This window comes from Protopterus annectens, chromosome 11.part0 (genome assembly GCF_019279795.1).
Source record: "Protopterus annectens isolate FY-2018-M chromosome 11.part0, PAN1.0, whole genome shotgun sequence".
NCBI classification, from domain to species: domain Eukaryota; kingdom Metazoa; phylum Chordata; order Ceratodontiformes; family Protopteridae; genus Protopterus; species Protopterus annectens.
The window spans coordinates 1374046284-1374060359 of NC_056745.1; the positions used below are offsets into that span (position 1 = coordinate 1374046284).

General features: G+C 36.9%; 1 protein-coding gene across 1 annotated transcript in view; it reads left to right on the forward strand.

Moving 5' to 3' along the window:
• LOC122815075 overlaps positions 1-14076 on the forward strand; it is a 3014144-nt gene that overhangs the window by 320403 nt on the left and 2679665 nt on the right. Inside the window, exon 13 of the mRNA XM_044087319.1 lies at positions 5297-5455. Within this exon, the coding sequence (XP_043943254.1) occupies positions 5297-5455 (159 nt within the window). The remainder of the gene's footprint in view (positions 1-5296; positions 5456-14076) is intronic.

Consider the following 14076-nt stretch of genomic DNA (forward strand, 5'->3'; position numbering starts at 1 on the left):
TTTTCTATAATGCTTTGCGACTCATGTTTCCAGTGTTTTTCAGCTACTTCAGTATTATAATGTTTGCACAATCCCCAGTGCAACAGTCTTGTCAAATTTTTATGCCTTTAAGTATACAGTCCTTCTGCCATTAATATATCACAACCAGCAACAATATATGCAACTGTTTCCAGTTCTGTTTTACAAAACCTACATTTGTCTGTTCTCCCACATGTTGAATGGACTTTGTAAAACAAAGTGTATGTAGTCCATTATCATGCCAGTAACCCTGCTAGGCAGGGGTCCAGGAAAGTAAATAGTGTGGGAAGAAATAGCCAGGGAATTGTTATGGCTAGGCTTGTATAGGCCCTAGGAGCGATAGCCTACTACCAACCTATGAACCTATAGACCACCAATATTAACCTTTCATCTTTGGTTTAAATTCACCTCTCCTTAAACATTCCTGCATTCGATCCAGATCAACATGAAGTTGTACCAAGAGTTTTCTATACTTGCAACTATATTTATGCATTTTCCACATTTCTTGCTTTCTCATCTGATCCTTCACCTTATATTCTTTCTTTTGTTTTTTGGCACATTCAGTTGCTGCTTGAGTTTTATCTACTTTTGGTTTGATTTCCATTCCTGCTTGATGCCGATATGCTTCTGCTATAAGCAGGGAAGTCATCTTAGATTTATTCTCATCATGCTTTAAAACTTTCATTACGTTGGAGTCTTGTAAGGTCAGCAGATTTTTATATATATATATATATATATATATATATATATATATATATATATATATATATATATGCAGTCCTACAATTGCAGATCTATTGCTTTTGCACATTTATCAAGACCAAATGACATTCTTATATCATCTAAAAAAGTTTTGACCACTTGCACTTGTGCTTTCAGTTCCTCATCTGATGAACTATACAGTTTTTAAATTATCCACAAAAAAGAGGATGAGCAGTCTTTACATTTTGCTGTTTTCTGGGAGCCAAACTGTAGTAGCTTAATAGGTTAAGGACAAGACAAAAGAGCAGCGGCGAGAAAGAGTCACCCTTGAACATCCACTTTGGATTTTTATCCCTGGATTAATAATTTGTCTTTTATCATGGTTTAACTGCAAAGTGGTTTGCCACTGTTTCATGGTTGTTGTAATCAATCAGAGTAGGTTGTATCTTGTACATTTTTAAGCACTCTTTTATCCATGAATGTGAGATACCATTTTGTAGTCTATCCATGCCATACTTAGATTCTTCCCCTTTCTGTTGTTCTCCATTATGACTTTAACAATACATGATCCTCTGTTCCATGACTTTCTTTCATTAACTTTTTGTTCTATTGCCATGACTGAGTTTTCGTCTAAATGTCTATAAACTCTGTCGGCATCAATTCCAGTATATAGTTTATACATTGTTGGAAGGCGAGTTATTGGTCTATAGATTTTAGGATAGCTTGCAGTTCAATCTTAAGTAGGAGCATTGTTTTTCTTGTCGATCGTTAGGATGGTGTCTTTTCAGGGTGTGCATACAAGTCTTCATTTAAAGATGTTAATACTTTTAGGCAGAAGTTAAGTACTGCATCTGGGCCTGGGGTTTTCCAATTAGGAGCTTTTCTTAACTTTGTTTCAATCCCTCTGGCCATTACTTTATTCTATTTCATATCCTGTAAATTTGAATTTCTTATTCTTTGTTTTACTTCTTCTATCCATTCAGCATCTTTGTTATTTTCCACAGAATCTTTATAAATATTTCTTCAAAATGTATCTATTTCATCTTTTTTGGTGGTGTTTCAGTTCCTTTTGCTTTGTTTGCCAATTCTCTATAAAACTTTTTTTGGTCATCAATACATTTCTTATTTTTGTGCTTTTCTGTTATATTTATCTACACATCTTCTAAGTTTTTCTGCCTGTACTGATATTTTTAGTTTATTATATGAGATGGTGCACGATAGATCCTTATCTGCTATAATACTTTGCATTGCTTTTATCACATCTATCTTTCTGAGTATTTTTGTTGATTTGTTCTCTCCTCTATACTCTTCTAATAGTGACACCTCTTGTTTTAATTGCTTTATAGTTTTCTCTATTCAGTACTTAAATAATGGCATCTGATTTACCCCATTGCTTTCCCTTACTGCCCTGTGTTTTTCTGGTAAGACTTTAATTGTCATTAATTAACTGCACAGTAATATATCATATCTACTTCTGTTATATTGTATGAATCTCCATGAACAGTTCTAATTACTGTGTTGATTTGTTTTATCAAACTTCTAACTTTCTGTGTTTTATTGACTTTCCAGTCTATTTCTTTCATTGATCTTAATATGTCTGTTCATCTCTATTAAATCAAGCAACTCTTCTCTTAAATCATTTTCATCTTAACTGACGGCACATTCTTTGTTCTCCTTTTCTTGCAGGCATTCTGTAGAAAGTTCCAGAGCATCTTCCTGTGCCACATTCACTTCAGTTTCATCCTGTGTCATCCGTTGCTCTTTCGTATGGGAAATCACTGGCCTATCACTCCTTAACACTGACTGCGTCAGAGTTGCAACAGCTTCCTCCTGTTCCTTCCCTTGCTGTGCAACTCCAATTGAACCTTTGTACAGGCTTCCTGTGGAAGGTTCCAAAGTATATTCATATGGCAACTGATCAGATGTTTCCTGCTCCACTGGTTTCTCCTTAATTTGGGAATCCTTTGCTCTGTCCTGCTGTGATGCTATCAGAATTAGATTTTCTACACTAAATCCTTCACTTTGCAGGTGATCTATAACCTTAGTTTCTATTTATTTTACTTCTCCATTGCTAATCTTCTTTTTTGCTTTTCCTGTTTGTTTTCTTATTTTTTGTATTGTAAAATGTATTTTATCTGGGTACCTTTGCCTGTATTTCTTTTTAAATATCTTTGGTGCTGCTCTTTTTGTATTGATTAGTTTTGTTTTCTCCTTTGCATAAATATTGCACCATATTAAATCTCATTCTCTTTCCCATGTCCATATTTCTTCTTCAGATGTCTCCTGTTTCTCCTGTTTCTCCTTACCTGGTAGACTCTTTCTATCATTCTGTGATATAACCTATGTTAGACTTTCAACACTAAATCATTCACTTCGCAGGTATTCCATAACTTCAGCTTCTATTTTCTTACCTTCAACTTTACTAGTCTTCTGTCTTTTGAGAGCTGGCTAATGAGATGAGCCAGTCACTGGAAATTTTGCATAATAGAGGCCTGTAGTGCAGGTCATGGTCCCAGATGACAACTGTATCATCTATTGCAAGCCTTACCCTGTATCTTCTCATAACTCTGTGAATGGTGTAGTACTGGCAGTAGACACAGACATTGCCTTTTGCAAATACATCTGATTGCTTCTTACAATACCAAGGTAAACTTTCTAAATGTCCTTTTTGATGGGACTGAATTGTTTTTATCCATCAGTGAAACATTGCCTGGGGAATAGAAAATATGAAAAAAAAATGGCAAGGCTTTCATGGCTGTTGGTGCAAAATTTTAAAATCCCCAATGTACTTTCTGCACAGTTCAGCAGATTTAATCTCAGCTTAGGTTCTGATGTGGCCAAAAGCAGCAAAACAACAGCCTATAAACAACTTGGGAGAAACTGATGTGGTGGTCATAACTTCCAGAATGGGCACCAGCACAAAGGAGGTGATACTTAGCAGCAGCAGGGGTACCACCAACCATCTTATAGGAGACAGCAAACTAATACCGGAGACCTTGCCCAACTTTCCCAGGCTGGGGGCATTTGGGGTCTTCTGTCCTTTCAATTGGATTTATGGTTAGCCATCATGCAGGACAAGTGGCTGAAGGCAATATATTCCACAGGGTTTATGGTTTTCATCCACAACCCTCCTCATTCTGGTTCTTTCCTGTTGCATGATGTTATACCTAGTCACATATGTGACTAGAAACAGATGTATTAAAACTATTACAAAAATGAGTCACCCAGGAAGTCACACTATACCAGAAAGGATCACATTTTTGCTACTGGATTATTTCACTTCCTAAAAAGACAAAGGACCTCAGGTCTATATCCATTCAAAGTGCCCTAAGCCAATTCATCCAGAAAGGTCCTTTACTATGGTTGCATTGCAATCTGTCTGAGGGAGACTGGATATGGTATTTGAAAATCCAGGATGTCTCTCTTTAAATAAAGATTGCCAGGAAGTTTAGCTATTCTTGAAAAATCCAGTCAAATATGGGTCCTTCTATCTGGTCACCTTACCACTATATTCAACATGGGAATACAGTGGTAATCTGTTTAGGTCTCAATGTTATGAAATTCAACGTTAAGAAATTTCAATGTTATGAAGTAGACCCATATATATATATATATATATATATATATATATATATATATATATATACATATATACATATATGTGTTATTTATGTTAATACCATAAACATTTGTATTTTTTATATTGGTCAACACTCAAGAAAATTTTAGGGATGGAGATTGTAACAGCTTGTTAGAGATAAATGAATTGGTTTGTCAGATTAAATTAAATGCTAATATTACCCCAGGTATAAATGAGAAGTTTAATATTAAATATTTATGGAGAATGACTGTATCTTGATTTTGATTTTTAATAATTATTTTGTATATTTAAACTGAAGTTTTGTGAGTATGTTTTATTTCTGAATTTGTTAGAATAAAGGATGAAAGCACTAAGCTCTCAGTTGCTATTTGTGTAGTGTATTCAGGAATTCCTAAATATGTTTATTTTGTCTTTGTGGTTCCATATTTGAATATATTTGGTTTAGTACCCTACAGTTTTTTCTGCATCAAAAAATAGTTACTATCTTTGATCACATATTTGTATAGAAAATAAGCTAAGGCATTAGAAGAGTTGATTTTATGAGGTAGAAGTCAGACCAGTCTGAAAGGCTAAGCTGTAAAAACTGTGACTAATGAGTTTTTAAACTATTGGGTGACTAGTCCTTTCTGCTTGTGTTATGAGCAGGCTTTCTGAGCTAAAAAAAAAATGCAGAAAGTAATGCACATTTGAATGGACATACTAGACAGACTCTGGTTGTAATCCATTTCCTAAGCTTCTAGAATAAAATTTGTTACTATAAACATATCAGATCTTGAGAAATCCACTTTTACATTTTTAGAGTATCAAAACTTTTGCACTTTTCTTTTAAAAATAATGCACAGAGGCATTAAGTGTGCTTAAGTGATGGCCTTTAGAAAAGTCTATATTTATGTTATCTCATTTAAGAGGTATATGCCTTCCTGTGTCCCCCAGTTCTATGTCAAAATTTTAATTTGTTTTTTATCACTTCCACAGAATTCAGTGGCAAAGATCGTCCTCGTCAGATTGCTCTTAACAGTACTACTACATCATACCGACTCAGGAACCTGGTTCACAGCGCTGAGTATGCAGTCTCACTCTATGTGCTATATGGATCAGCTGTAGGACCAGGCATTACAGCAAGTGTTTGGACCTGTAAGTAGACACCAGTTATTTATGCTGTTCACTATAATTTATTCACATTCTAAAGAATAACTCCTCAGGAGATTCACAGACCCAGTCTGATACAACATTCTTGGTGTGTAAAAAGCACAGTGCAACATACGACTAAATAATATGCATAAGGGAAATGGTGTTGAGTGCTACTCATAGTATGCAGAAATTTGTGCATAATCTAAGTGGACATGCATGGCTTAGTGCCTGACTATAATATGCCTCCTTCTACTTTAGTCAGCTCACCAAAGGAAATAACAGTACTTAATAATCACTGACATACTGATGGACAGTATTGCAAAGCAGTTACTTAACTCATAATTTGGTTATATGTACCTTGGAAGAAAAAGTCTTGGATATAAAGTATCACTTTTTAACATGATGCATGTATGTAAGCAGAATAGCTGTGCACATGATAATGTGATATACAGTAAGAGTACTAGCAATCATGTTCATTTTATTGAAATATACATTTACACACACACACACACACACACACACACACACACACACACACACACACACGCAATACTGTTCACTCATAAAACGTTAAGGTACTATGCTTAAGCAGCATCATTAAATATTAAACCAAATTGTTTAATGTTGGCTCATATTATTTCCTGTTGGCTTGTTGGCATAATGGGATGAAGTCTTGACTACAACCCAAGCAGCACATAAATGAATAGCCATCCAGATGCTGGAGGAGATGACCAGGGGTAGTTGGAGTTAGTGGCTGATGTGTGCATGCCCAATCTGGAAAGTTGTGTAACTCTATCCAATGCACTACTAGCACCTGTCTTAGAATAAGTGCATGGCAACCACCCCTATGGAACAGGAGGAGTGCAGTTGACTTTGCTCAGCCATTCACAGTAACCTTTTCATGGCTTATATGCAGGGGTAGATGTATATCAGGGAAGATGTTACAGGCATTTACTCTAATTGAAATTTTCATGCCAACCACATTATGTCTCTCTAGCAAGACTTGACCTTTCTAGAATTCCACACCAAGAAGCAAATAGCATTCGTTACTGCTTTGATATAGTAAGTCTTGGGTAATAGGAACTAATTAAGCAATAACTGATGACATGTTGTGGTATATTGAAGATTTACCCATGGTTGGTGTGGTTTAATCACAAGGGCAAAGCCAAGTGATTAAACAAAGGCAACCGTGGGTAAATATTCCATATACCACAACCAAGGAGTTACCACAAATGCTGAACGTTAAAACCTCTGTGTCTTGAGACGCTAATTCCACAATATTGTAAATCACAGCAGAACAGAACCAAATCTTCACAAGAAATAAGTAAAATCCACTGATTTATTAACACAACTGGTTTGACACAACTGGTTAAGCGCTTTCACTCGCTGAATATGTGAGCTTCTTCAGAACACTAACTAAAAAACTGTTACCATTTAAATAACTTAATTGGCGCCAAAAGCGCAACATTTAAAGAAGCCAGCTTCAATTCTTACTGATTATAGACCAAAGTCATAAAATCCACATTGTTTACCATAATAAGTAAATTGGTGTAAGTTAATATAATTATATATATATATCTGTATAACAATTATTAAAAATACATTTTATAAAATCACAAATTGGTTACAAACAAAACACTATATCCGAATATAAAAATAAAAAATATATACTAACATAACTTTTTGCCTACTAATAAAAATAAAAATAAAGAACTTTTAAGCTGTATGCAAAAAAGGCTTAATTGTAATAACATCATTTATCCCTGGTAGTGTGGAGGTGTCAGTATATAATTGCCACCATACTTCTTTGTATGATAGTGTTCCCCTACGATCACCACCCCTAGGGTCCATTGGAACACTATCTAGTATGGCAAATTTAAAATTGTGTCTATCCCCCCATTTATTGATGTGCCTGTACAAGGCATTTTTATCATCTTTTGTTCTGATGCTATACAAATGTGCATAAATACGCCTTTTAAACTTCCTTTCCATCTTTCCAGTGTAAAATCCGGGACAAACCATGCATTTAGCACTACCCCCAACCCCACCCCCTTCAACACCCCCCCCACACACACACACAGCCATTCCACTATCCCATTACTTGGCTATTTCTCCCCAGTTGCCATAAACACTGTTCAAAACTCTGTATGCATACTGTTTTATGCATCACTTCTACAATAATTACAGATACTTGGTTTTAATTTACAACTTTTATTTCAAATTTTAGGGCCTCAGGGCCAGTAGCCTAGTAACCTCCTATTTTATAGCACAAACACTGATAGACATTTGCTAAACTTAAACAAAGCAATAGTCTTACAATGAAAACAGACTTAGCATTAAAACTTCTCTACCTTTGAAACTCGCATGCACTGAAACAGCATTGAAACCCACATTCAAAGAAAATGCATCTGGCCAGTGGCAGGTTAAGTTTGCCTTTGGACTGTTTTCAAATCATAGGCCCCTTGCACACATTTCAGAACCATGCATAACTGCTTTGATTCACCTTCCTGATTGTATTAATTATAATATATAATAATTGAATTAGATCCCCTGTTAATACACCACTTAGAGTGTGTTTTATAGTTTTGAACATTTTTTCCAGTAAGCAATGAAACAAAACATATGAACCAATAATGACAAATTGCCCAATTAGGAACATTTCAATCATAAAAGGCCACTTAAACGTCTATCATTACAATCTACCAATATCAGTCAATATGCACAATCTCTGCAGAAGTAAAAGTCATCTGAATAATTTCACATTAAAGAGATCTGAAACTAATGGAGAGGTTGTTGCTAGAAAACAGCTTTATATTTCAGTGTTTCATCTACAAATTCAGTGCCTACTGCCCTTAAACAATAAATTGCCTATGTTACATTTAAAAAAATGCTAAGCTTGTATATTGCAATAGGAATAAGTGGCATAGGGAAACACAGGTTCATAGTTACTAGGCATCTCATCCAAAGGAGGACATACTCAGGACTGCAGCACTCCACCCCCTTAAAATACAAATCTACACGTGGTGGGAGTAGAACCTACAACCCTCTACATCAAGATGCAAGTATGCTCCCTGCTGTGCTACTAAGACTGTTTTGAAATTCTATACCACAACAGTGATACCATTTGCTAAACAAAGCAGTTGCACATTTTAAGCAGACTTAGCATGAGCAGTAGTAAGCTTCTCTTCCCTTGAATCTCACAATTCCTTGAAAATAAATTCCACCTGCTAACTCTAAATAGGGCATTTCACTCTCTCTCACACACACATACCTCAACCTCTGTGAAAAATCTGTACAGTTGAGAGGTATGACACACACATACATCCCACGACCTCCTTAGAAAGTGGATAGAACAAAATTGTTTGCATTAGTATGCATTTTCTGAGGATATGAAGTCTAAAACACAACTTCAGTCTTCAATGATTTGCCAGAAAAAACACAATTTTATGAGAAACAATCTGAAAATATGAGGCAAAAATTTGGATAATTGTGAGGTATGAACCCCCCATATACTCCTGCCTCCCTCTTACTTACACACACACACACACACACACACACACACACACACACACACACACACACACACACACACACACACACACACACAGACACACACACACACACACACACACACCTCTCAATCTCTTCGCACAAGAAATCAGGACAAAGACTGTTACAATGCTGGGGACAAAGCCCAAAACTAGGGACACATTTATTTAGTAACTTTAATCCTTAGCTCATCCCAGTGATTTGTAAAAAAAAAAAACACAGAATTTGAACAGAACAAAAATTTAAAGCAAAAATCTGGATATTCTGTGAAAATCTGTACAGTTGAATGGTATGACACACACACACACACACACACACACACACACACACACACACACACACACACACACACACACACACACATACACACTCAAGGTTTGCATTAGTATGCATTTTCTGAGGATATGAAGTCTAAAACTCAAATATCTGCCATTATTTTCTGACTTCGGTCCTCAATGATTTGCCAGAAAAAAACAAAATTTTATGAGAAACAAATTGAAATTATGAGGCAAAATCTGGATAATTGTGAGGTATGATGTACCCCTTACACACACTCCTACCCCCTCTTACTACTAGATTCATGTCTGTACACAGCAATTTCAAATAGCGATATCCCATACTTAATGTCTGTACACAGCAATTTCAAACAGCGAATTCCCTTATTTAATGTCTGTACACAGCCATTTCAAATAGTGAATTCCCTACAGTGTAAGCAATAATGTCTGTACACGGCAATTTCAAACAGCGAATTCCCTTACTTTATGTCTGTACACAGCCATTTCAAATAGTGAATTCCCTACAGCGTAAGCAATAATATCTGTACACAGCAATTTCAAATAGTGAATTCCCTTACTTAATGTCTGTACACAGCAATTTCAAATAGCGAATTCCCTACTTGTAAACAGCAATTTCAAATAGCGCGCATTACTTGACATATGAATCAATTTCAAATAGCGCGAGCGGACAGGACAAGAAGGACAGGACATCTGCACGCACAGACGTGATGTGACCGGACCAGCAAGCCATGGGACCGTTCTTCTTAAAGAAGAACACTCAATACAATCATAGTTAAGAACAAATGCAGTAGTTAGATAAAGCAATAGTAGTACATGTTTAATGAAGTTTATTAAGTATATGAATGTTGTACGATTTATTACATTTGGTCGAGAATTGATTGATGTGATGCTGAGAGGGCTATTAAGGAATCCAACAATATTATTTTTAAAGTGAGGGTTTATAAATTGTAATGTAAGGTTTATGAGTTCATTTGCAAACATTTGATTGTGAATAGCACAAGTTTATTTACGTGCCTTTAAGAGAGGAATCTATCTGTATGAGTTTTTGTTATATTTTAATTTATGACATTGTAAGGATTTTAACTGATACTAGTATGCACATTTTAAATGAAGTTTTAAAGTTTTACAGCAACTGTTACATTGTATGGTCTGAGGAAGTAGGCCAGTGCACCTGTGAAAGTGCTTACCAATAATAAAGTGTTATAACCTGGTGGTGTTTCAGTACGAGTACGTGTTTTTTATTTTTACTCTTAAAAAAGTATATTTCGTGCAATAACAAGAAAATTAATTTCCCGGCCAGCCCATTCCAGGGGGGTGCAAGTGCACCCCTTGCACCTGCCTGTGGGCGCCCTTGTGTCCCACTCATCAAACTGAGTAAAGAGAAAGTCACAGCTGACTTTCCAGGGCTAGGATCTATCAATTCCCACAGGCACTCAGGTTTTTGAACTACAGGTACCAGTATGACACTGTCATAGTGCATGTGGGTGTTAATGACTTGAAACATACCTCCCTTGACTATATGAAGTGAGACATGATTGAGCTTGCTAATTATGTGTCTCAGGCAGGTATGAGCCTTGGAATGAGCAGCATACTACCTTCTCAAAGGATGATGCCTCATTACTGACAGAAAATGATTGATTTTAACAACTGGCTTAGTTTCTGGTGTCATTCCAAGAGGGTGCAATATTTGATGGCCTGGAAGCACATGGTTTACAGACCATACTGTGTTGCCAGGGATAGTCTGCACTTATCCCATTTAGGCTTTCTGACATTGGTAAATACCTTTTCCACCTCCATACAGCCTTTTCTTAAGGAATGCTAAACTTATAAATCTCCTGACTTAATTGAACATATTAAGGAATATCTGAAGGTGACATTGATCAATGCTAGAAGTCTTAAGAAGAAACTCTACTGCTTGCAAGCCTTACTCTCCCTGGAGAGTGTAGACATCTGTGTTATAACAGAGACATGGTTCGAAGTTGCAGAGAGAGCCCCAGCAATGCAAAGTTATAATGCCTTTACACCTTTAGAGCAGCTATTACACAGAAGGAAACTACATGTGGAGGAGTCTTAATCTATATTAAAAACAACCTCACATCCAGACTAGTTAAAGTGTATGACCCACTGGAACTCATATGTGTGCAACTCACAATAAACAATGTATCATACCATATTCTTGCAATCTATAGGTTCCCCTACATGCCCCAGGAAACCCATACTGCCTATTTCAATGTACTAGAGTCCCTCACCATTTAACCCAATATGATCTTCATGGGGGAACTCAACTACTCCAGTAAAGATTGGGAATCCTACACCAGATGTAATGCACAAGCCCAGCGATTCATAAACCTCGTTAATACCAACATCGTGGAACAGTTGGTCCATTCTCCTACCAGGAGTACAAACTTCCTTGACCTTGTACTCATGAACATGGAGGAGTGATGTTCCTCACCCAGTGTAATGTCCTCACTTATCTGATCTGACCATAAGGCAGTATTGCTTGAAATAAAAATTAAATCTGGAGAACCAGTGAAACCAAAAACCTTTAGGAACTATTCCAAGGCTATCCTTTCTCTCCTAAGCAACACCCTGGCTAAATTCCAAGCACCTCCCAAACCCATTAAACACCATAGCATATTCTGAGCTATTTACAAAATTTATGTACAGCCATATTGATAGCTGTATACAGTGAGCTATGCCCACTCATATTAAGAATAAGAGAAACAGACTTGTGGTGAAATCACAATATCAATTGGTTATAAAACAAAAGAAAAAAAATATTGGGCAAGTGTAGGAGGAACAAAGCCCAACATACTGAAATTCCATGACCAATCTGAGCAGGCAGCTAAGAGGGTTATTTAAAACTTCAAAGGCTAAATTTGAAGAAAAAAATATTTCTCAGGCAAAGGACAACCACAAAGCTTTCTATAGCATGTCCATAACCTCAAGGGAAATACATAATGATGCAAAGAACTTACATTATATGGCATCACCCACAGTGAACCACAGGCCATTGTTGACCTTTTGGCTGACAGGTTCAGCTCAAATCCCCCCATAGTCTAAAGGAAATGCTGCATACCACAGTTCCCCCAACAATTACTAGGGAGCAGGACATCAATGACTTTTCAAGGTCAAAAACACTGCATCAATGGGCCCTGATAGCATTCCGAGATGCTTACCAAAATAGCATAAAACATTACCTCTCTTGTCCACTTGAATCACTTTTCAACAGGAGGCTATAGTCAGGTTTTGTGCCCAAGGAATGGAAGCTGACTACAACCATTTCCATGCACAAGGGAGGTCCAACCACCAATCTGGGTAACTATAGACCCATATGTCTGACCATCCTCATACATAAGACCATAAAAAGAATCATAATTACATGATAAGCATACATGTTGGACCCATCACAGTTCAGCTTTGTTAAAAGAAGTTCATGCCAATTAAATCAGGTGGACTTCTTTGAAAAGATCACCAAAGCAATGGATGAGGGCAAGACTGTGCACACAGTTTACCTTGACCTGGTCAAGGCTTTTGTTACAACACCCCACTCAGGCATTATAGAAAAGCTCACTAAATTGAGTATAAATCCTTTTATTACCTGGTGGATGGCTAGATGGCTCACTGATTGGACCCAGGAGTTCAAAATAAGTGAGGCTACCTCCACAAGTATGCCAGTCACTAGCAGAGTCCCCAGGACTCAGTACTGAGCCTGCCCCTTATGGCATCTTTTTCTATGAAGTGGAAGCAAATGCTGAAGGATTATTGCTGACTTAAGTTTGCAAGCTGGGGGTTATCATTGATTCCCCTGCAGACACTGGCATTCTTCAATAAGGCCTATCTCTGACTAATAAATAGTGTCATAGTCATGGTCTTAATCCTCATCAAGAAATGTGTAATTGTACCTTTTGGGAAGTCTACCATCCTGACTAAATATCATGTTAAGACTCGACCCAGTGATCAGGGATATAGGTACACTTGTAGACAGCAGCCTTACCTTTAACCACCACATAGCCAGATTGGTGAGGAAATCCTTTTATGTAATACAACTTACAAGTAAGAGCATGACATCTAGGTCCAAAGATGTCATTATCATACTGTATTATTCCCATCAGACCAATCATAGAGTTCAAGGCTCCCTTTAGCATGTACCTGACCAGCCATATGCTACAACTAGGTCCAAAGATGTCATTATCATACTGTATTATTCCCTTATCAGAGCAATCATAGAGTTCAAGGCTCCCTTCAGCATGTACCTGACCAGGCATATGCTACAACTAGAGAGACCTCAGAAGTTTCATGCAAAAAGAATGAAAGATTAACAATTCTGCCTTATTCTTCTTTAAAGCCCTTTCCTTCTACTCAGTCTCCTATAAAATGCTGAGGGGTGATCTATGCCTGGCTTACAAGACATCTGCAAACCCTGCACTTACAATTCTCCTTTATATTCATAAGACAAACAGTACCAGAAATACAAAGTCTAAGGTAATGCATTTTGTCTGTGACTTAAAAAAGAACATGTTGGAGAGACAGATATGCATCCCAGAGACTGTCCTTTCTATGGAAAAGGCTTCCCATCCATGTGAAGCTGAATTTATCTATTAGCCAATTTAAGCACAACCTAGATGGATAGAGAATAGGAAATTTATACCAGGCTTGGCACCCCTGCCCCTTATCGGAAAAGGTAGCTTATAAATGCCTGGCCCTCAGTGTCCTATTTGATTACAGGATGTCATTATTCTTTTGGGAAAACTTAGCTACATTTAGAAAGCCTCCCTC